Genomic DNA, 24,233 nt, shown 5'->3' with positions numbered 1-24,233 from the left:
CATACATGAACACACACAGGCACATGCACACATACACACATGCACTCACACACAGGCGCACACATGCACACATAAACAGGCACACACGCACACACACACACACAGGAATAAACAGTATGCTTTATTAAAAACAAAAAAAATCTTACTGTATTTATTGTTTTTGTTGTTTCTTCTTTTATCCAACACCTCACAATCAGCTCCCACTCTTGTCTCTTAGGCCTGAACAGTGTGCACCATGGGCCTCCTAGGAAGCCAGAATTGGGAACAATGGGAAGGACCCCAGAGCAAATGGTCTGACTCCTGTGTTTTTCCTGTTCAGCATCCGAGATTTACTGAAGTTCAAAGAAGAGGTGACAAGGGAGCGAGACCAGCTCTTGTCCGAAGTGGTGAAGTTGCGGGAGAACCTATCTCTGATCTCCGAAAAGCAGCAGGCAGCGGAGCGCGCCAAGGAAGAAGCGGAACTGACCATCAATCAGGTGGGCTCACCGCCTTCCTCTTCCTGAGGACCGCCTGTCCTTCCTGCCTCCTTTCCCGTCTAGAGCCTCTCTCAGATAGAACCCGTTATGTTCAAGCCAAGTCTTCTCTGTTCTAGCTGGTTTCTCTGGCCCTGTCTCTTCAGCCCTTTTTGCCCAGGGTTCCGTCCGAGCGGTCATTAAGGCCGTGAGTGGCTCTGATTAAGGTGTGGGCTCAGGTGATGTCCCTGCACCAGACACAGAGCAAGAAATCCCTTGGCCTTCTCCTTTTTAATTCACAGGGTAAATCACAAGAACAGACGCTTACAAGAAAGGACATTCTTGGGCACGAAATAATAATAAAGGGCTTTTCAGGCTGGAGAGACAGCTCAGTGGTTGGGAGCTCTGGCTGCTCTTCCAGAGGTCCCGAGTTCAGTTTCCAGCAATCACACGGTGGCTCACAACCATCTGTAATGAGATCTGAAGCTCTCTTCCCGTGCATAGGTCATAGGTATACATGCAGATAAAGTACACATACATATGCAATATATAAAATAAATCTTTATTTTTTTAAAACTAAATCTTTCTTAAAAAGAAAAGTTTTTTCATAGACTTTGGGCATCAAGATGTAACAACAGTGCTTGGCTTAACAACACCCATGACAAGTAACACAATTTATTTTTTTCAGATAACCCGCCCCTCCCAGTGCAAAACTGGAAAACCTTCTTGTATTTAACATCCTTAGGACTCTGAGCGTCTGCATCCAGTTGATCTTTACAATATCGCCGGCAGATTTGTTGCCTGCAGCCAGGGTGGCCCTTTTGGTGTCAAGGTCCTGAAAGCTGACACAGAACGTCCCTGAATGTGCGGACTTTGGGCCCAGCATGACTGTCCCGCAGAGGCTGGGCTATAGAAGTGGTGGACACGGGTCTTGTCTGATGGAAACCTGCCACAGGGAGAGAGGACTCATCTCCTCTCTCTGTGCCTTTCCCCACAGTTCCAACAAGAAATTCAGCACCGTCAGAACGAAGCTTCCAGGGAGTCTCGGAAGAAGGAAAAGCTGGAGAAAGAGCTCAAGCAGATCCAGACGGACATGGACGGCAGGCAGTCAGAGATCAAGGCCATGCAGCAGTACATGCAAAAGAGCAAGGAGGAGCTTCAGCGGCTGGAGCAGCAGCTCAAGGAGCAGAAGGTGACTGTGGCCTCCTTTTTCTCCTCTGTTCCGCTCTCCTCCCCGTCTCCCATCCTCCGTTCCTCCCCTCTTCCTCTCTTCCCCCCTCCCTTCTCTGTCCCACTTCTCCCTTCCCCTCCCCCACCCCCCACTTCACCCTTCTTTCTGCTAGGTTCTCATGTGGCGTCTGGGCTCGGTATGAAGCTTAGAAGGGCCTTGAACTTCTGATCCTCCTGACTTCCACCTTCAAGTGCCAGGATTACTGGCAGGTACCACTCTGCACCTAGTAAGTTTGATGCTAGGGACAGACCTTAGGACTTCTCGTATGCTAGGCAAATCCTCTACCAACTGAATGCAGCCCAAAGACTACATTGCTTTTTTTTTTTTTTTTTTTTTTGTGATTCCCTTCCCCCCCAGAAAATTGGTACAATTCAGTAGTCACAATAGTTGCTACTGGTTTTTGAATAAAACGTTTTTCTGTGTGTGAATGTTTTGCTTGCATGGATGCCTGCATACTACATGTGTGGCCTAGTGCCCTCACAGGCCAGAAGAGGGTGAACGATCTGGGAGCGGAGTTAATGAAACTCTCCAGCTGCCCTGTGGGTTCTAGGAATCCATCTTGGATACCCTGGAAGCACGCCCTGTGCTCTCCCATCATGGAGGCCACCTCTCTCCAGCCCCGGGACTTCCGTGGGCTATTTATGAACTATTTTTCTTGCTTCCAACCCCCACAAGTATTCAAAGACAGCTTTTTTTTCCTCCCCCGCTTTTTGAGTCGTGTGGACTGAGGAAGGATTTTACATATCCCAGACAAGCACGCTGCCTCTGAGCTACCTCCCACCTTCACTCTTTCTCCCAACTTGTATTTCTTCTTTTGAGACAAAGGGGCTCCCCAGGTTGCCGGTTCTGATCTTGAACTTGCCGTTCTCTTCCCCTTGTCTACGGAGCAGCTGGGATCACAGGTCTCCATCACCCTTCCTGGCTTTCTATTAGTTTCTTTGAAACCTTTCATGCATGGACAATGTACATACATGTAGACAAGTACGTATGTCACAGGCATGCAGCTTCAGGGTCCTGCCTGGTTAGCCCCCGTGTCTCTCTCCTCAGCCGCTCCACTGTCTCTGAAGTTCCGAGCAGGTGAGAGGTTTGCCCGAGCTTTGCGGAAATGACCCACGACCCTGGCACATCTCCTGCGTCTCGCCTTTGCCACATTCTGCTGGTTATGTCCTCACCATGTAGCTCAGTGTGGATGGGGGCGTGGCATCAGCACAGGCAGATACGCCGGACGCCATCCTCTCACGGCGCCCATGGGCCACGAGTTCTCAGCTCTGTGGGATGAGTGAATGGGTATGTGGTACTCAGTCCTAGCAGGTTTAGGCTCCAAGCTGAGAAAGCTATTCTTAATCTTTATGCACCTTTATATAGAGTCATGTTTCTAAATTGGCCTCTTGTGGCCGGCCATTTAAGACTAGATAGATAGTAATGATTTTAAGCCATCTTTTCTCCTCCTTTTCCCAAGACACAGGTTAGCCCAGGCTAGCCTTGATCTTGCAATCCTTTTAACCCAGCTTTCTGAGAACCCAAATTACAGATATATATATATATATATATATATATATATATATATATATATATATATATATAATCACCCTCTTTTTTCATTCCTTAAAGAAACAGTATGGGCTGGAGGCTGGCGAGATGGCCCAGCAGGTAAGAGCACTGACTGCTCTTCCAAAGGTCCTGAGTTCAATAACCAGCAACCACATGGTGGCTCACAACCATCTGTAATGGGATCTGATGCCCTCTTCTGGTGTGTCTGAAGACAGCGACAGTGTACTCACATACATGAAATAAATAAATAAATCTTTAAAATAAATAAAAAAATGCATTTAGTTAAAGAGTCTTTTCCCAAAAATATTCCTTTTCTTATGAAGTTTGTTTCTAAAGGACTTGTTAGGGAACACGGCACTTTTCTACTTGAAAAATAGAGATCAGACGACATTTCTTTGTCATTTGTGCCTGATTACTTTTATATAAAGCCAGAACTCCAATGGATAATACACAGTATCCACAAGGCTTCTTTGAGGATGAAATTTAAAAAAAAAAAATCAACTTTGGCACCTGGGTAAAACGAAGTTTTTATATAATAGCATCTAGGGTTATATAAAAAACGTCATCTTTAGCAAGGTGGCTCCATTTTGCTTCATTCCCAGAGATAGGGAATTGGCTATCTCATTCTGTGATTTGTTTTCGCACACAAGGAAGGTATATTTAAAGCAAGTGCCCGGTTTCCCCCTTCTTCCTTCTGCTCAGTTGTTATCCTTCCCGTCCTTGGTATTTCCCCAGCAGAAACAGAGTTTTCCGATAGAATTCTTTGCTGTTCTAAACCGCGCCTGCGCAGAGCAGGTGCTACGCCGCTCCCCGCTGCGCACCGGTTTCTGCTTAAGTTGGATTACAGGGGAATTGTCCATGGGATGGATGGTGTTGGGGACCCCGTTCTGCTCCGGAAAATGATGGAGGCACGTTGATGCAGGACCTGCTTCTGAGGCTGCAGCTTCAGAGCCCCAGAGCTGACAAAACCCATTTGAGTCTCTAGCTCATTTGCAACGATTATAGAAATTGTTGCGTATGCGAAGCCTGCCAAACGGCAAACAGACATTAAAATATTTATCCACCACCTGTGAACAAGACTTCCCAAAGGCTCTCAGAAAAAAACAATCATACTTATTGTGTTATTCATTAGAAGCCATCGGCTTCCCCAGCCAGTTAACATTCATTATATTTGAGTGTGTTTAGTGCTTTCACTGGGGATGAAGAGAGATTTTTCTGCAAGACGAAAAGAACGGTGGTTGGTATCTTCTTAGGAGGTTGTGGGGCCTCCCGTGTGCATTTGCAGACACAGCCATCAGATTAGCAGGCATTAACCAGCTCCCTCACTCCCCACTTTTCAGATACTGAACGAGAGAGCCGCGAAGGAGGTGGAACAGTTTCAGATGCGGAACGTGAAGCTCCAGCAGGAAAACGAGCAGCATGCTTTGATTTGTGAGCAGCTGTCCCAGGAAAACCAGCAGAAGGCCCTGGAACTCAAAGTAAACACCGTGTGCAATGTCTGGTCCCTAAGCGCTTCGGTTCTCGGTCCCTGTGACTGGAGGTTTGCCTTTGCCGTTGGCGCCTTTACGGTAGACCTGGAGTCTTGGCACAGAGAGACAGGTGCAAGCCCACAGTGATCACCTCAGGCCCAGAAACTGTCCGATGACTTCCCCTCTTACTTGCAGAATTGCTCATATGCGCGTGTACATGCATTTTCCAGAAAGCTAAGATGCTCATCTCTGTAATTAGCCCTGCGAGTAACCAGTTGCCCAGAGCTGGAATCCGTTCACTTTGTGTGCATTAGAGAGCTCAGTTTAGAGTTCACTGTTTGTAAGGAGAAGGTAGTGTGGGAGAGCTGGAGCCTAGGCTGGCACTGGTGGGCACACCAGCATTGTAGAAGCGTATTTCGCTTTGGTTTTTAAACTACTCTCCAATGTGTATTTCAAGCGGTTTTCCTGTTCTCCCTTCTCTCAATAAAGCCTGCTTGCACATGAACTTTGTATGCTCATTTGACACTCAGGTCTGATTTATGTGCCTTGGTGATTAACAGACACATAGCTCTACATTTTTCACTTTGGTTCTGAAAGGAAAAAAAAATCAATATTCCCAATTTTTACTATATCTGGATACTGGGCATAAAATAAATGTATATAGATGTGTATAGATGTGAGTAGTGAGCCAGACTATTTTTTGTATTATAGTTTCTTTGGAGAATCTGAAGAGGACAGACACACACACACACAAACACACAAACACACACACACACACACACACACACACACACACACACACACGTGCGTGCACGTACACCCATGGATCTTGTTTTAAAAGCATACCCCAAAGAGGAGATTTTTTTTCCAGGGTTTTTTTGAAGTATCACCATGGAGTCTGAATTAATAGTTATGTAATTTGAATACCACATTGGAAAGGCCTTAAGACCAGTCAACTTGATCCTTCTAGGGTTTAAGGCTCAGAACATTTAGAAGACTCTCCAGTGAGTTGACTTGAAGCTTGTTTTTTATGATGCTGTAGTTGGGGCAGACATAAGATGGCCACTTAAGTGAGAGTGCTATGTTAGCCTCTGAAGTGAAATTACAGCAAGAAAAAACTTACCTCCCTAATTCTGTTCTTTGATAACTTGAATGAGACATTTGGAAAGATGGACGACTTTTGTTATGTTCTGAAATTAATGGAATTGTTTCTAGCAATAGCCCAGAGGTGACACACATAGCTAAATTTCTCTCTTCCTTATCAAGAGTTAAGGTGATTGCAGAAGAAACCTGAATTGCCTATATAATTATTTTCCTAGTTATTTGAAATAAAAAATTAAGAAAACTTGAACTTTCATTCTGACTACACTACATGCATGTCTGGCTCACTGCATGCATGTTGGTGCACTACATGCATGTCTGGCATACTGCATGCATGTCTGGATCACTGCATGCATGTCTGACTCACTACATGCGTGTCTGGCATACTGCATGCATGTCTGGCTTACTGCATGCATGTCTGGTGCACTGCATGCATATCTGGCATACTGCATGCATGTCCGGTGCCCACAGAAGGCAGAAGAGGATGTTGAATCTCTGGGTCTGGAGTTTCCATGTGGGTGCTGAGAATCAAACCTGGGAACTCTGGAAGAGCAGCAAGTGCTCTTAACCACTGAGCTATTTCTCCAGTTCTTGACGGCAATATTTCTTTAAACAGTGAATTTAATGTTAAATAAAAAGCCCCCAGGACTGGAGAATTCCTTTGATACAATTCTTTTCTGACATCTATTGCCAATATGTTGATTTGCTTATCCATTTCACCTTGGCCACTGGTCTGTTTGCACACCTATAGACTAACACACTCTGAGGAGAGATGGCTCTCTGGTGTGTGTAACTGGGTTACTATCACCCTGTGGGTCTAAAAGAATGTTTCACTATAGCAATTTAATAACTTTTTCAGAGAGATCACTTTGTAAGTTTGTGAAAACTGCCAATCAAACCCAGCGTTTGTGTGCAGAACTCTGGTACTTGTATGCACATAACTTTGTATTCCTGCTTGATTTTATAAAGAGGTGGCAACTTAAAACATTAAGTTTTCTTTTAATCAGCCCTTTCATTATATTTATTTTATGCACCACATACTTTAGTCATAGAATAGAGGCTTTCATTTTTTTTTTCTAGAAACGGGACAATGTGTGTACTTTGATCCAGTTCCACAGAACAACTACATGGAATAGAGTCTCTTCTTATTGGCTCTGAATTTAGTCCGTCACGGTTCCTCATTTGTTCAGCATCACTCTCTCTCCTAATACAGGCCAAAGAGGATGAAATCCACCAGATGCGCCTGGACCTTGGGAAGCTTAACAAAATCAGAGAACAGATCCACAAGAAACTCCACCTGATCGATGAGCAAAGAGCAGAAGTGGAACAGCAGAAGGAGACCCTGAAGAACCAGATCCTGGGGTTGGAGAGAGGTAACGTTGTCCTTATCTCTAAGCATTGGTGACTACTGCCAGTTCACAGCCTAGGACTCTGTGCCAGGCTGAGTCATGCCACGTGACATCAGATGGCATGCCAACTGGAAGGGCCACCACCTCCAATACCATCAACTTCCTCTACTTACCAAATCCTTCCATAGGTTCTCTTGGCACCGTGCGTGTATAACCTAAAGTAGCATTCAATATTTGCTACTGAAATAAATAACATTCTAAACCCTTATTTCTTTCCATAGACGACGAGGAATATGTTCAATTGGATGTCCTCGATGAGTAAGCTCTGGGGTTGCTTGTGCTTCCTAATTACCCAGCTCAGAGTTAAGAGCATATACTAAATGCCACATGTTATTTTCTGAACACCAATATCATTAAAAACGTGGGGGTACTGGTCAAATACTGTGTGGCAAAAACAGCTCTGGACCTGTAGAAATAGACTGAGCATGAATTCTGACTGTGTAATGTAGGAACACACATGTCTTTTAACACGAGTCTTTTTAATTTTTTAACAGGGCATTGTGTGCCATAAATAGCCGAAAGATGCACATAAAGCACACATTGCCTCTTTGCAAGTTAGACAGAATCTAGATCTCTAGACACTGCTACTAGGTATACTTGTCAAGTAGGCTTTAGGAAGTTCAGCCGCCTTTTCCTTCCAAGAGAGTGGGAGGTGATCTTTCATTGAGTTGTAGCTGCAGTCTGGTCCAGCAATGTCTCCATGCGTCTATTCTGTAAACTGGTACAGACCGTGAGCTAACACTGGGTATGTGGAAGACCTTGCTTTCAAGATGCTTCCCTCTCTCCCTTTCCCCACTTCGACATATATATATATTCAGTTATTTAATGTTTATAAGTGTTTTACTTGACTGTGTACCATGTGGATATCTGACACCCTCAAAGGCCAGAAGGGAGGATTGAATCTCTCGGGCTAGAGTTACCGATGGTTGTGAGCAGTCACGTGGGTGCTGGGACTTGAACACTGGTCCTCTGAAAGAGAAGCAAATATTCCTAACTACCCAGCCATCTCTTCAGTTTCCCCCCACAGATGTTTTTTAATATGTTGAGAATTAGGTCACATTCTTTCCCCATTAAGTCACATTTATGAAAGCCAGCATGTTTTTTGATTTGTTTTTTTTTTTTTTTTTTTGTTATTTCATATATACCATTGACAATATCTTTTCTTGGAAACTTTTGTTTGCTATATAATCTGGCTATATTGCCCAGGTTAGTCTTGAGTTTCTGGGATGAGGCAGCTTTCCAACTTGCGGCTCCCAAATAGCTACTGGTGTGTACCTGTGGGACTTGTCTCTTTTGATGCACCTAATCAAAGAGCAGTGTTAGCTGTACTGGTTAGGAACACAGGCCCCTTCCATGTTAGGATTTCTTACAATAATATCCAAGAAATGATCTGAAAACCTTCCAGGTAGGAGGCTATAAAACATATGCAGCTACCAGTAGCATTTTATACAAAAAAATTAGCTAGACTCCTGTTCCACAGTAGTAACTAAAGTAATAAAATATCTATAAACAAAGTTACTAACATGCCTATAAGACCTATATATAAAAAGCTACAGAATTCCACTGAGGGGCATAAAGGAAGACTTGGCAAATGGAGGGATGTAGCAAATTTTAGGTAGTTACATTTTATAATTCTACCTACAGATAAAAAAAAAAAAGATATAAACCTCCCAAAGACCTTTGGCAGCCAGCAGCTCAGACTTTAATCTCACCCTTGCTAACCCTTGGTCCTGTGGCTGGCCTAACCTCTTTCTGTTCCCTTTCCCATCTCTTTAATGGGACCAGAAGGCCCACATCCTTGCTCTAGATAAGGTCACTTGTCACTCAACTCAGAGCAGTTGCCCAGCTACAGCTGAACACAGGAAAATTTTTTAAAAGAATCACTTTGGCTTAGTTACATTCTTCCCTGCATCCATTCTACACTCATGATTATTTTCCCGCCTGGCAATTTAGAGCTGGAGTCTTCAAAGAAGCAAGCAGAGCTCGATAAGAAGGCAATGGAGGAGCTTCTGAGAGAGAGGGACATACTGAACAAGGTGAGCTTGTTACAGCAAAGCTGGTAACAAAAAAAAAAAAGCCTTTTTCCTCTCACCCTATGGTATCCACTCAGAATGAGTTGTTGGGGAAAGAAATCTCCAGAGCAAACAGCAATGGAATAGAATAAAGAATACTGTTTCCTTTCCCTCTGGGCAGCTGCCTGCCTCCCATCATTGTCTGGCCTGAACTGAAGCTTCATTATTGCTGCTGAGTACAACGGAACTCTGGAGCATTAGCATACACGCCAGCAGGGATGTCGGGGTGTTTTTGAATTCCGTTCTCATTGCTGCTGTTTCTTGGCATTCTAAGTAGTTCGTCAAATTTCTTAATTTAATATCTATAATCTACAATCTGACTAACCACCAAATTATAGGTGTGAATGCTAATTGAAATATGCCTTTGAGGTGTTGAGTAAGAAAATGACTGGTTGGTGAGGTAAGTCTAGTTTTTCTTCTTTCTGTCTTTTCAGAGTTCCCCAGACTTACACCTAGGAAAATAGTCCACTGGATTTGGTCCCCCACTTTCCCCTTTCTTGTGGGCCAAGAGATTACACCCAGGATCTCATACACCATGTAGGGTTTGGTTTTGGTTTCTGACCTTTGCCTCCTCTGGCCTCTCAAGTCCATGGTAGTCCCGACCTGAGGGAGGGTTTGGGGAAGGTTTTGCAGACTTTGAGCTTCCCCATAATGACAGACCCCCTCCACTACCTTCCTTCCAGAGTGTTTCTTCCTGTGACAGACTTATGAGGGTTTTATCTTGGGAGGGAGAAGTCACAGGCCAGGATAGAGGGGCCAGGGTACTTCCGGGTAGCAGGATGGATTTAGCTCACGGACACGCAAAAACGAACACGTGTTAACAGAACATGATATATTTTCACTTGAAGCAGACTAGAGAATATTCAGGAATGGGCAGATTAGATATTTTTATGGAAAAACATTCAGTAAGAAAATTATTGAACTCTCTTCCCAATAGGTCTAGAAACCTATTCTGTAAACTTATGTCTAGGAAAACATTCTGTTGGATTTGGTCCCTACCCCTTCTCTTTTCTTATGGTCCTGGAAATGCAACTTAGGGCCTCATACAAGCTGATGCTCTACCACCAAGCCACATCTCCAGCTCTTGGTTTTGTTTTTAAACTTATCTTTACCCCTCACATTGTATATATCTTTGTAAATAGCCAGTAGGTTTTCTGCCACGATAGGACATGCGACTGAAGGGTTATTTCACATCTCTCCCTTTGGTTTGGTTCAGAGGCTCCTCCTTCAGGGCAGAGCTTGTTCGCTGTTCAGTATTTTCGTAGGCCATTGCCTGCATGGGACCCAGTAGGTATGCAACCAACGTTATTGGCTAATAGATTCTTCCCTCGCTGATTTGAAATGCCAGTCTTCATGAAAAGAGTGACATTGCTTGGACAGTCAGCGCGGTGCATCTATTGGCTCAGTATTGTGTGGACTGACATTTATAAAATAAATGCTTCACCCAGGTACCTGAAAATCAAACTGACCTTGTGTGCTTTCTACATCATTGCCCAGTTAATGTGTCATGAACATTTTGCATGTTCTAGTCCAGTGGTTATTCAGACATAATTGCACCTTGGGTTCCTTTAGGGTTTAGAGAAGGAACTGTCAGGCACATCATGGAAGCCCTGGATTCAGCCCCCAGAGAGTTGCAGGGAGGTGGCTTGGCGTCCTCAGGATGGAGTCTTCTCTTCCCACCACAAGCTCTCACCTTCATGTCTGCATTCATTTCTCTGTGGTAAAGACTCTGTTTGCTGGTCCGTATGGCAGGAAAGCGGCTGTCACTATCCTCCCAGGTTCACATTGTCTACGAGCTGTAAAATTTTGCATGTCCAGTGCTGGGCATGGGGCTTAGTGGCCAAGAGGCAAAGAGGTTTTGTGTTGTGCATGAGGCCCTGGGTTGGATTCAAAGCAACACACACACACACACACACACACACACACACACACACACACTCACCCACATACTATCACACAAATAAAACCCTTGAGGGGCTCACAGATCCATTCACTTGTGGCTGGTGAGGTGAGCCCTCTTGGGCAGCATGGTGGTCAGGATGCATGGTCTTGGCTTCTTCTTTCTTAGAAAGCTGGGCAGCCAGCCTAAAGTTTCCCTGAAGTCATCAGTGCACCAGTGCAGCTTAAAAATGGTAGGGGTGGGAGATGGCTCATCAGGTAAGGGAGTTTGTGGCCAAATTTGACAGCCTGAGTTCAATCCCTGGAACTCTCATGGTGGAAGGAGAAAACTGACTCCTCCTTGTGGTCCTCTGACCTCCTCTATATGAGTACCAGACAAAAAAAAAAATAAATAAATGAATATGAAAACTGTAGATACCTGCTTTCCAAATCCAAAGTCCCCAAATCCACATTCTTTCAAACAAAAGCATGGTCAGGCCTATTATAGCAATACCCCAGTCCCTGGTACCAAACTTCCGTATTAGTTAGGGTTTTACTGCTGTGAACAGACACCATAATCAAGGCAAGTCTTATAAGGACAACATTTAATTGAGACTAGCTTAGAGGTTTAGAGATTTAGTCCATTATCATCAATGTGGAGCATGACAGCATCTAGGCAGACATGGTTCAGGCAGAACTGAGAGTTTTACATCTTCATCTGAAGGCTGCTAGCAGACTACTGGTTTCCAGGCAGCTAGGATGAGGGTCTTAAAGCCCACACACCTACTTTAAGAAGGCCACACCTACTCCAACAGGGCCACACCCTCTAATCGTGCCACTCCCTGGGTCAAGTATATACAAACCATCACATTTCACTCCCTAGGCTTATCTAAATACACGAGTCTATGGGAGCCATAGCTAAATATAATAAAATATACATTTAGTACAACTTCAAAAGTCCCCATAGTATATAGCAGTCTCAACAATGCTAAAAGTTCAAAGCTCAAAGTCTCTTCTGAGATCCATTCAATCATTTAACTGTAATCCCCAAAGCAAGACAGGAAACCATCTGGGCAAAGTCCAAATTCTGCATCTTCATGGCTGATGTTAAAGCAATAATCAGATATTTAATTCATTTTTTCATCTTTGTTGACTGTAAAACACTTTTTTCTCCTGGGCTGGTTCCAATCCTGTTAGCAGCTTTCCTCAGCAGATAGCCCATGACTCTGGCATCTTGGACTCTTTGGGTCTCCAAGGAAACTTCAGTATTACAGCTTCTTGTTTCAATGTCTGGGATCCACACTTGATTTTCTGGGCTCCTCCAAAGGGCTGGCATCACTTCTCCAGCTCTGCACTCAGTAGCACTCTAAGCTCAGATTTATCCACTGCACTTTTGCTGCTGTTCTTGGTGATCATCCCATGGTACCTGCATCTTCAGTATGCTGGGGTCTCCCACTGAAACTAGGCTTCACCCATAGCCTCTCATAGGCTCTCTTTATGGTGCCAAGCCTCAACTCCTTTGCATGATCCCTTTAGTCCTGGGCCAGCAACTACAACTGAGGCTGCACCTTCACCAATGGCCTTCTATGGCCTCTCACAGTACTGTTCATGATCATTTCATGCCTTCAAAATCAGCACCACCTGGGTGACTCTTACATTACCATGTAGAACAGCATGTGGTACAACCGTGGCTATCTCTGGAACACAGCTTCTTTGTGCTCTCAGAAAATACTTCTCAGAAGATTTTACCTCAGTAATTCTGGTCCCTTCTTAACAACCACTAGTTTTTTAGCTCCAGTTGACCAGCATCAATTTTTTGTCCCAGTAGTCTCTTCTCCTTTTCACTCTAAAGCCAGAGCCACGTGGCTGAAGCTGCTGAGTTCTGCTGCTTGCAGGAGCTGGAACATGGCCTCCTTGCTCTATTACATGGTTACTAGTTTTCTGTTTCCCAACTCCTTCACTGTGTGTCTTAGTCAGGGTTTCTATTCCTGCACAAGCAGCATGACCAAGAAGCAAGTGGGGAGGAGAGGGTTTATTCAGTTTATACTTCCATATCGATGTTCATCACTAAAGGAAGTCAGGACTGGAACTCAAGCAGGGTAGGAAGCAGGAGCTGATGCAGAGACCATGGAGCGATGTTACTCACTGGCTTTCTTCCCCTGGCTTGCTCAGCTGCTTTCTTATAGAACCCAGGTCTACCAGCCCAGGGATGGCACCACCCACAATGGGCTGGGCCCTCTCCCTTGATCATTAGTTGAGAAAATGCCTTACAGCTGGATCTCATGGAGGCATTTCCTCAACAGAGGCTTCTTCTTCTTCTTCTTCTTCTTCTTCTTCTTCTTTTTTTTTTTTTGTGATAGCTCCAGCTTGTGTCAAGTTGACACAAAACCAGCCAGTACACTGTATAAGATTGGCTGTCCTGGACCTTACTCTGTAGATTAACCTTGAACTCAGAGAACTCAGGCATCTATATAGGCATGCCTATGTACTGGGATTAAAGGTGTAGTTCACCAAGCCTGGACTTAAACTTTTCTTCACCTAGAATTTGGTCTGTTCTAGGCTGGCCTTGAACTTAAAGATCTGCTTGTCTTTGCATCCTGGAATTAAAGGTTTCTACTACCATCTCTGGATCTAAACGTGGCTGGGTAGAATCTTACCCCAAGGTCATTACTCCCTTAACTCAATGGAATATCCTGGAACACAGGATTCAGCTCCATTTTACTTCCTGGTGCCCCTTTAATACCATATATTTTATACTTTTCTTTTCCAACCTTGCTATGCTTGTTCAAAATGCTCTTCATGAGACTTAACCAGAGAACAAAGTCTCTGCTGGGCTTTTTTTTTTTTGAGATTTCCTTTGTCATTATTATTAATATAAATCTTTTTACCTTAGCCTTAGCTAGATTCTTTATACAAGGTCAAGAAGCAGCCACATTCTTCACCAAAATCCCACAAAAACAGTCTCTAGGCCATATACTGAAATTCTCCACTGAAGCCTCTTGGGCATAGGCTGCACAATTCAGATCACTCTAGCAAAGTCTCCCTCATTCCTACTAGGATAGCCCAGTAAGCCCCACTTAAAGCATTCTACTGCTTTTCAAGTCCAAAGTCTCCAAATCCACATTCTTCCAAACAAAAGCATGGTCAGGCCTATCACAGCAATACTTGGTACCAACTTCTGTCTTAGTTAGGGTTTTACTGCTGTGAACAGACACCATGACCAGGGCAAGTCTTACAAAGCACAACATTTAATTGGGGGCTGGCTTACAGGTTCAGAGGTTCAATCCATTATCAAGGTGAGAACATTGCAGCATGCAGGCAGGTACGGTGCAGGAGGAGCTGAGATTTCTATATCTTCTTCTGAAGGCTGCTAGCAGCATACTTACCTCCAGGCAGCAGATGAGAGCATTAAAATCAACACTCACAGTGACACACCCACTCCAGCAGGGCCATTCTTCTGATAGTGCCATTCCCTATGCTGAGCATATACAAACCAACACACCCAGTTTAGGTGATTAGGTCTGGTGGTTCAGAACCTAAAGATCAGAGCTGGAACGGAGGTAGGTTCCAATCTTGGCTCTGCTACTTCCCAGTGTTTGAGCCCACTAGCACATACCTTTATCCTTCGGGCCTCTGTCTCCTCCTGCTAGATAGAAAATAGCACAGAGTACATTTAGGATGTGGCGGTTTGTTAGTGCGTTAAAATGTGCCTTGTCCAAAATTCACAGAACGAACTCTTCCTAATCATAGAGCAATGGATAGACAGATAGGGTGGAAATTTTGATTCATACCAAATACAAGGCATCTGGTTATTTCAGAGATCGGGACTGGGATAAACGTGAACCCCAGGTTCTCGAACATGTGAGTAAGGCGCTCGCTTTGTTACCATTATTCTTCAGAACATGCTTAAGGCACTCAGTGCGACCCAGAAGCAGGTGGACCTGGTGAAGCTCCACGAGCAAGCCAAGAAGAACCTGGAGGAGGAGATCCAGAACTACAGGGATGAGGCCCAGAAGCAGAGGAAGATCATCTTTCAGCTGGAAAAGGAACGGGACCGGTACATCAATGAGGCCAGCGACCTCACTCAGAGGGTAAGCCACGCAGCGGTTATCGTATGCAGGGATCGGCTACACTGTTGTGTATTTCTGGTCACTGCAGACTGTGGTGGGAGGGTTTGTTCAAATGTTTGCCTATGGTTTGCACTCAGCGATTTAGGTCTTGCTCCACAGCCGATCCTGGACCAAACTACAGTGGACCGTGCTCCTGTTCTCTCTTGTTTGTCTTTGCCCTTTGCTACCCCTCCTCACCCTTTGTGTCTTCTTCCTCTTCCTTGATGCTCTGATGTGGGGCAGCCCCCCAAGTTTGGCGGTATCATGTTTCTGGCATTATCTTAGTGAGGGTTTTCTTGCTGTAAAGAGACACCATGACCACAGCAGCTCTTACAAAGGAAAACATTTAATTGGCGCTAGCTTACAGTTCCAGGGAAACATGGTGGCATGCCGGGAGGCATGATACTAGAGAAGGAGCTGAGGGTTCTACCTCTTGATCTACAGGCAGCAAAAGGAGACCGTGTGCCACACTGGAGGCAGCTTGAGCATACAAGACCTCAATGCTCCCCCCTCCCCAGTGACATGATTCCTCCAAGACCACACTTTCTAAATGTGCCACTCTCTATGGGCCAAGCATCCAAACACAGTCTATAAGGGTCTTACTTATAAAAACCACCACAAGCATCAATATTTTTTAACCCTCTAGTCACCCCGTGTCTGCCCTTGTCTCTTAGAACATGGAAGCTGAGCATGTTAGGAGAAAGACTACCTCCTGTCCTTGTTGCTCCCAAGTCACATCAATTGTAATTTTAGATTTTGATTTTTAGAGGGAGAGTATACCTCTATGCTGCTGGGGGAAACCCCTGCGTCGGGTAGCTGGCTTCTATACATCTCCTTGTAAACCAACTAGAGGGAAAAGGATATATCAAGAAGGAAGATCAGAGATTTGGGTTTTGTTTTCTTAGCATATAGCTGGCATCAGATGAGGACAGTTAAACAGTGCCTGCCTGCTGTCTACTCTCTGGTGAATGGCTTAGAGCAGAGATTCTTAAATTATTTACCCTCACGAAACCTCCTTGCCCAAGATTTTTTTTCTTGGAAGCAGCTACATAGAAATATAAATAAGTATGTAAAGCAAATATTGTCTGATAGTAAATCATAAGTGTATTTCAAAGCAGTTCATTGGTATACATAGATTGTTACCATTTCTTAAAGGTGAAAGCCAATTTGCATGCTAATGAGACGGATGTACTTGCTTAGTTTAACGTACAGAATGAAATCTTGGTTGAGTATTTAATACTGTAGAACATAAAGCATCCTTAACGTTTTTCAGAGTTGATTGCTACTTTGATTTTCATAATTGTCAAAGCTGGGAATGCCACCTCACATAAATATGTCATGCAAATGGCAGAAATATGTGTAAGGTCATTTCAGAAATTGTTGGAAGCGCTGTCCTAATCCTAAGTCAAAATTCATGTAATGATTATTTTTAATGAAATTCAGCTCAGCAACTCAAACAGTAATTTTAGAAACCAAACATTCCAACAATACAATTCACAGATACATTGATGCTTACATGTTGAGGAGTATGGGAAAATATCAAAAGTCTTTGTTTTCCATAATTAGAAGCATCCCCTTTCTGTAAGGATAGAAAAGTTTGCATACACAACAAAAACTGCTAGGGGCCAGCCCCACCAGGGTAAGGCACTGAGATGGGACATTGTATTGGATGAAGAAGGCCAAAGGCTGATGACCTCTGGCCCTTAAGGCTCTCTTACTGTTTTGGGGGCCAGAAGCTGATGAATTTTTGCAGTTTTGCAGAGAAAAGAGAAGAAAGGAAGGAAGGAAGGAAGGAAGAAAGAAAGTCAGGCACATACACAGACATAGACACGCACATACATATTTCAGTGGATGAAGCAGAACCCCAGTAGCCACACTTTATTTCTTTTCTCTGATTTTTTTATACCTTCTTAGACAAAAATTCTTTATAAAATTACCTCATGGATAAAATAGGGAGTTACAGAAGGATGTCAATAGTAAGTTCACAGCAGTGCTTCATTCTATAAGCTCATTATAAGTTCGAAACAACAGTTTCACATGGCCTTGCTTTATCATAGTGCAACCCTATTGCTTCATTCTTAGACCTGACTTAGAATGAATGCTTTGCCTTGATCACAAATCTATCCCAAGCCTGTTTCTCTTCTTATTGTAATTTATGAAAGCTCATTTTATTCCTTATTATGCAGCCTTTACTTACTATTCTATGAGGAAGGGGCATTTCTGTTCTCGATTCTAACTTTATCACATCGTTCTGTAAAACAACTAAAACTATCTCCTTACACTTTTTTTTTTCCTTAAAATTATTTGAATTCTATAAAGGCATTGCAGCATCTGAACAGTATTAATTCATAAAGGTTGATCTTGATGTTGATCTTTAGGAAATTTGCCCAGTAGGGTGGGCTGATGTCCAGGAATCTTTAGACCATGTAGTAGTGGCAGGAAAGGCATATCAACAGCGAGAAGCAATTTTGGGAGGAAGTCTCTGGGGCTGTACTTCCCCAGAGGGCACTCCTTGCAGCCATGGTGGAGTATCTCCAGGAAACTCACTTGCTTGGCATAGCCTTTCCTTGATAGTTACTGTCAAAACACACTGTAATTTGTGACATATAACAGTTTCAGATTCGAGCTAAGAGGCTCCAATCAGTGTTCACTGGTGCTGAGCACGCTGACGCTCGTAGTACTGAGTGCACATGTTCAGAACCAAGGCTGTAGGGAAGCTACAAGATGTGTCACAGGCCAGCGCCACCAGACGCACCTGGCGTTCGTTGCGCCTTTAACTTCTAATTCATTTTTTAAAAGGATTTATTTTATGTGTGTGCTTTCTCTCTCTCTCTCTCTCTCTCTCTCTCTCTCTCTCTCTCTCTCTCTCTCGTGTGTGTGTGTGTGTGTGTGTACCAGGCATGTATCTGATGCCCAGGGAGGACAGAGAGGGCATTGGGTCCACTCGAACTGGAGTTACCGATGGTTGTGAGCCACCATGGTGTATGCTGGGAACTAAACCTGTATCTTCTGTGAGATCCACACGTGTTTGAAACAACTAAGCCTCTAAAAATTTTAGCTATTATGCTTTCGTAAACCTTTTATTGTATTGCTGCCCCCTCCCACCTCCCCCCAACCCCTGCTTCCGACTTCCATATAGGTTTGATCCACAGTTTTGGAAGACCCTCTGGAACAAAGGTCCAAGGATGGGACAGGAGCTCAGAATGTCACTATGATACTAACAGGAGACATTGGGGAAAAAACTCATTCCTCCTCCTAGCGAAATGTTGCCTTCTACATTAGTCCATTTGCCTGCTTGACAGTCAAATTCACTGGGAATTCTACAGTGTTGATCAAAGCACTTAAATGTTTAAGCTTTGTCTTATTTGCTGTTTGAGTGAACTCTTACAGATGATAGAGGGACAGCAGCAGATGCCTGAGTTGTAGACACGGAAGGGGAAGCAAGCACTGAAAATAGAAAACCAGCCTTTCCCCATGGAGAATAAACTGATATTTACAGAGACAAGTTGAGGAGTACCAGTGTAATGTTGTGGCTAGCCCTGGCATGTCCCCAAAGGACACTCACCCAAGCTGGGGGTCTTTGGAGTAGAGCACATATCATTTCTGACTAATGGTTGACTCTCTTACTTACCCTGCACAGATGCATTGCCTGTTCAGAGGTGGGAACTGCTCAGTGTAGGCTCCATGGAGCATTTGTTTCCATCTTCCTGCACTATGGCAAATAACCCCTGGGCGTCCATTCCATAGCAACCGAGATCTGCTCTTACATGAACTCTCGATGAGGGTCAGCCTCAGCACCACATTGCAGGAGGTTCCTGTAGGGATTCTCTGTCCTCTAGACCCAGTAGACCCCTGGGACTCCCTTCCAGCTTCAGCTGCCAAGGGTGGGGGTCTACTGGGTCTTACTGCATCCCACACATGTGGCATCATGAGCAGGAGCCGGGTCACACCTAAGGGAGACCCTGTGGGATGAGGCAGTGCACAGACTTGAACATGAGAAATCAAGGATTACAACTCGTTCTTTGTGGAAAACTGTCTCTCTCTACTCCAGGTAGTCACCACCACACTCGGTCGGAGCTAACTCCTCCATGCATTCAAAAATATTTTTAAAATTTTGTTTGAGACAGGGTCTTACTGTTCTTTACACCTGGGCACACAGTGAGCATTAGGCAAGTTTTAAATGGGTACATGGTGATTTTTTTTTAAAGCTACTACAGTTTCCATATAGGCTAGCATGTTTTTCTTGGCTCCCCTGAAAATGAGGATTGTTGGTACTGAGATTTTGCTGTCAGCTGTTTTTCACAGTTTCTAGTATTTGAAGTAGATGGAGCTACACAATATCTCGCCCAAGCAATTTCAGTATAAATTCTTAAAATGTTGTTTACCAACTGCAATCTTTGAGGGTCTTGCTTTGTTTGTTTTCCAACACATATGGGCACATAACATTATCCGCCCTCCCCACCACGAACACAAGGCTCTCTCCCACACATTCTGTTTGTAAGGCCTTCGAAAGTAACACCCAGGGTTAGAGAAAATGCCGTGAAGGGACGTTATTGTTTGCTACAGCGGTTATACACGTACTCCAAGAGTATCATCCTGACTTGGGAATTTCCGTTGTATAAACCAAACCTAAGGAAAAGTAAGGAATGCAAAGAGTTTTGTAAAAGAATGTCCTTCGTGGTATAATTTAGAATAATGAAAAATAGAAACCAGTGCCCTAAGTGGTTCCATAAATGGTGTTGTGCTTATCTGATGAAATATTAAGTAGTCAATATTAAAGATGGGAAGCCTGTTCATCATACAACCATGAGAACAAAGCAGAGTTTTGCAAAGAGCTTTAATTCCGATTTTTATCTATGTGCATACAAAGGGGCTGGGGGCATCTATTTTGGGGATGATTGTGAGGATTAAATGAAATAATACTTTTAGAATAATTGAAAAACCCATAGCCACACAGTGAGATGAGCACCTTATAAATGGTAGGTAAGTAAACACACCTGTTTGACAAATAAGACAGAGCTTTTCTTCAGTGTGGCATTTGAGTGACACTCTCCTCAGGTTATTAAATGTCCAGAAGGCACAGACAAGAGACTAAGGTGGATGATGATTTACAGAGGTAAACTGGAAAAGACCTAGGTCTCCACTTGTGGGTTCTTAAATTTGCTTCACCAGGCACATGACCTGAGGAAGCTGGAGAGTGGCTCAGCATCTCTCCCTGTCTCCCTTCCCAGGCCAGGCTCAGCACCACTCTGAGCACGTCAGGGACTTGGAGGAGTGAAAGGATGAGTAGAAGGAATGTCTAACGTGATTATGGAGGCTGAGCATTCCTCCAGTCTGCCATCTGTAGACCGGAGGCCCAGGAAAGGGTGTGCATCAGTGTGCACACAAAGACCCCAACCAGGGAGCTGGGGGTGGGAATCCCACTGTGGGCTTCCTTCAAAGAGCACAACCAGGATACATCTGAAGCCAGGGTTCTGCTAGTGGAAAAGATGGTCCACGTTTGGTGAAGTACCTGATACTCGCATTGGTATGAAAGTTACGGTTGCATTAGTCAGACTACGGGGGCATAGGAAAATGCATAGAGACTGGGAGGAGCTTGGGCTGCCGAGAGCAGTGGAAGGGGGTAGGGAGACCAAGAAGAGGACGAGGCTGCAAAAATGCCAAGCAGAGGCTTGGTTCTTCTAGAAGAGATGGCAGGAGGGAGTTGCCAGGGGAGGAAGTCTGTGGCTCAGAAGAGGGAGGAACCAGTTTTGGCCTTAAGATCTTCCATGATCTTTGAAGTATAAGTCCTCCATGAAATCTTTTGTATTAACCCTATGGTTGCCATTACACTTGGAGGGTAGGGACTGGGGGCAGAGAGGTGTTTAAGGAAAGGAAGAACAATGGAAACAAATCTGCCTGTGGCTGGGCACATGGGTCTATTTTGTTTTCAAGCAGAGCGTTTCTCAGCTCCATTAGGAAAGTGAAGATGGTGTGGTATCAGCGTGAGGACGTAGAGACACTGAGACAGAGGGTGGTATTGGAGAAGTTACTGTACTGATGTTTCATTGTACGTAGGCAGAGGCTTCCAACGTCCAGGACCTACTTTCTCACCTGCCCCCAGTCCATGTGATATGTTGTCTGTGTGGCTGTTTTCCAGACTCTACTACTGATTTCTATTTCACTCTTATTCCTGTTGGGAGATTGTTTTTTAACAGAAAGAGAAATGTCAGGAGAGGGTAACAGACACAGACTCTACCCCTGTTATGCACCGTAAGCGTTTTCTGTGCTCCTCTGAAACTGAAGCTGACTCCACGACTGTAATAAAACTTACTAGATTTGAATGTGATTGATCTCAGGAGTCGGTTTGGGGCATCTGAAAGTGTAATCAATTAGCTAACCCACAGCCTTTCAGCTACCCCCTGGCTTTGCTGATGCCTCATTTTTAACAAGGACCAGCTTGGTGATGAGAAGCTGGGCTGATGTATAGCATCCCAACACATTTAATACAGTTGAGGGTTATGAACTCCCGCAGGACATTGGTTTGAATGCTTTTGCACCAGAGTAAATGGAATCTCAATGCTTAGAGATAAGTCGCTTTTCGAATAGTCTCCTCCCTCAGCTTCAGTACTTCCTGCTTTTTCACTGTTCCTTCTGTTCTCTCGCTGTGGTGACAGATTCCCATGACTCTTGGCTTCAGGAATCCAGACATGAACTTGCGGTTCTGTGCACTGTTGTGTGCAGAACAATGGGGCCGTGCTACTCAAAGAAAGAAATGTCCTTGCCAGCATCCTTTCTCTGGAGCATTATTCTGACCATGCAACGGATCATCCTTGCTATAACATCTCTCAAAATGATTGAACAAGCAATTTTTTTCTATTCTCTGATGTCTGCTAGATATTCTGAATGCCGATGACATAGTTCAAAGCAGTTTCAATCTATCTGTTCGACTGGCCCAGTGAGAAAGATGTCTTATCAGTAAAGAGGCCAGATTTTAGGATGTTAGTCTGTCTGTCTCTCTTTTCTCTTTCTGCCTCTTCCTCCTTCCCTTCCTCTCTGTCTCTCCCTTCCTTCATCTCTCTCTGTCTCTCTCTGTCTTTCTGTCTCTCTCTGTCTCTGTTTCTCTCTATTTCTGTCTGTCTCTGTGTCTCTGTCTGTCTCTTTATCTTTGTCTCAATCTCTCTCTCTCTCTCTCTTTCTTTCTTACAATCAGATACCAGACCCACTGATGAGTATCTTATGTAGATTTTATATTTATTCCTAACATATATCCTAACTACCAGGTTGATATCTTCTAAAGGTGCCTCCTGTTTACTGTTAAGGATCCAGCAATGCAGACTCCCGCAGACTGTAGGCATGTTGGATGACTTTCTCTTCACTGCAGACCATCCACATACCTTTCCCCAGACATCCTTGCCTTCAGTTTTTACATCCTGTTCCTCGAAGCCCCAAGAAACCATCCAAGCCACTCCCCTTGAGCCCACATACATTTTTAGTCTGGGTGTTTCTGTCTGTACCAACTGAACAATATCAGGAAGCAACGAGTCAGAAACAATGGCAGGATTTTATCAGATTCTTTGCATAACTCTTAATGATACTCGGCTAATTCTTACTTAATGTAATTACAACCGTGGAAGCTATGATGAGCGTACAGCTCCAGGAGAGACTGCTATCCATGCACCTGTGTGATTTTAGGGGGATGCTGATAGTCATTGCTTTACTGAGGCAAAGCGTTGCTTCCACAGTGATTGTGTACAAGGTGAGTCTTTGGACGGGATGGTTGAGCACTAAGAACTAAAGGGCAGTTCTAATGAATTCTATAAACCACTAATATTACCTGCTTGGATAAGAGGTAGAGGCCTATCCTCTGAGATTATCTAGTGACTTTCTCTGCATGTCTCAATCACGGGTTTTAACCATTCATCGATTAATTGATTCATTCTACAGTGGGGCCGCTCACTGGAGGTAAGCTTCAGGGTTACCCCTAGTCACCTCTTGTTTCTTGTTTGGGACGATCATCCATTTATGAAGCCTGCGGTAGTCATGTTCTCAGTCTGTGCTCATTCAGCGAATGAGCAAACGGGCAAGGGAGTGGACAAATATGCAAATGAACTAATGAATATGTTAATAAGCCCGTTAATAATTAATGAAAATGCTAACCGATTAGGGAATATGTTAATATTGACGAGTAAATGTGTGAATGAATGAAGAGGTGAGGGAACTCATTAATAGGTGCATGAGTGAGTGAGAGAGGGGGTGCGTGTCAGAACATGGTCAAAGTTCTGATGCACGGTGAGCAATGCCTTGGGGAACTGAGGGGGCGCCAGGAAGATAAGGCATGCTTATTCTTGTTGGATCTTGGTACCTAGTCACAGAACCCAATCTGGTGGAAGGATATGTTGTGTGCTGTCCTCAGTGTGCCCTGAATCTGAACATGGCCTTCTGCCTTGCTTTCATACTTGCCCAGGTATAATCCAAACCACGTGCCAGGCAGTTGTGCTTAAACTGGTGTGTCTTGAGAAAGTTCTGGGAAAAGGCTGCTTTGTTAATATTCATCATGTGCTCACTGGCTTTTATCTACTCTTTTCCTGATTATGTACATCGCTTTCTGAATTCAAACAACCTTTCTTGGATTGTTGCTAGTTTTGTTACTTTTCGTGTATAAGAAGCGCACAGACACTGAAGTAAAGTTGTTTATAGCGTTGGATTGTAGTCTGCACTGTCCCCAAGTCCCCAAACCCCAGGTCTCACAGACAGATCCACACAGGTCGAGAGAAGTAGACAGCAGAGTGATGAGTGCATAGGTCAGTGAATGAATGAATGAATAGGTTAATGAATGAATGAACGAATTGACGAGTGAGTGAAATGAACTAAAGGGTATTTCGTTTGCTTTCTGAAACTAGCCGAAACCTTGATGTTAACATTGAGTGGGAACGCTGCAGGCCACACCACTTAAAACCCACAGGTAGGGTCCTAAATGAA

At 44.1% G+C, this 24,233-nt stretch overlaps 1 protein-coding gene across 1 annotated transcript in view; it reads left to right on the top strand.

Annotated features, from left to right (window-relative positions):
• Positions 1-24,233, top strand: part of CFAP58 (cilia and flagella associated protein 58) — a gene marked incomplete at both ends in the record, with an annotated part of 100,213 nt that overhangs the window by 9,676 nt on the left and 66,304 nt on the right. Inside the window, 6 exons of the mRNA XM_080912079.1 lie at positions 320-476; positions 1,450-1,644; positions 4,575-4,712; positions 7,018-7,177; positions 9,167-9,249; positions 15,063-15,254. Of these exons, the coding sequence (XP_080768205.1) occupies positions 320-476; positions 1,450-1,644; positions 4,575-4,712; positions 7,018-7,177; positions 9,167-9,249; positions 15,063-15,254 (925 nt within the window). The remainder of the gene's footprint in view (positions 1-319; positions 477-1,449; positions 1,645-4,574; positions 4,713-7,017; positions 7,178-9,166; positions 9,250-15,062; positions 15,255-24,233) is intronic.

Source organism: Micromys minutus (genome assembly GCF_963924665.1).
Source record: "Micromys minutus genome assembly, chromosome: 2".
Lineage (NCBI taxonomy): Eukaryota > Metazoa > Chordata > Mammalia > Rodentia > Muridae > Micromys > Micromys minutus.
The sequence above is the reverse complement of the archived record's forward strand: the minus strand, read 5'-3'. Positions and strand labels throughout refer to the sequence as shown.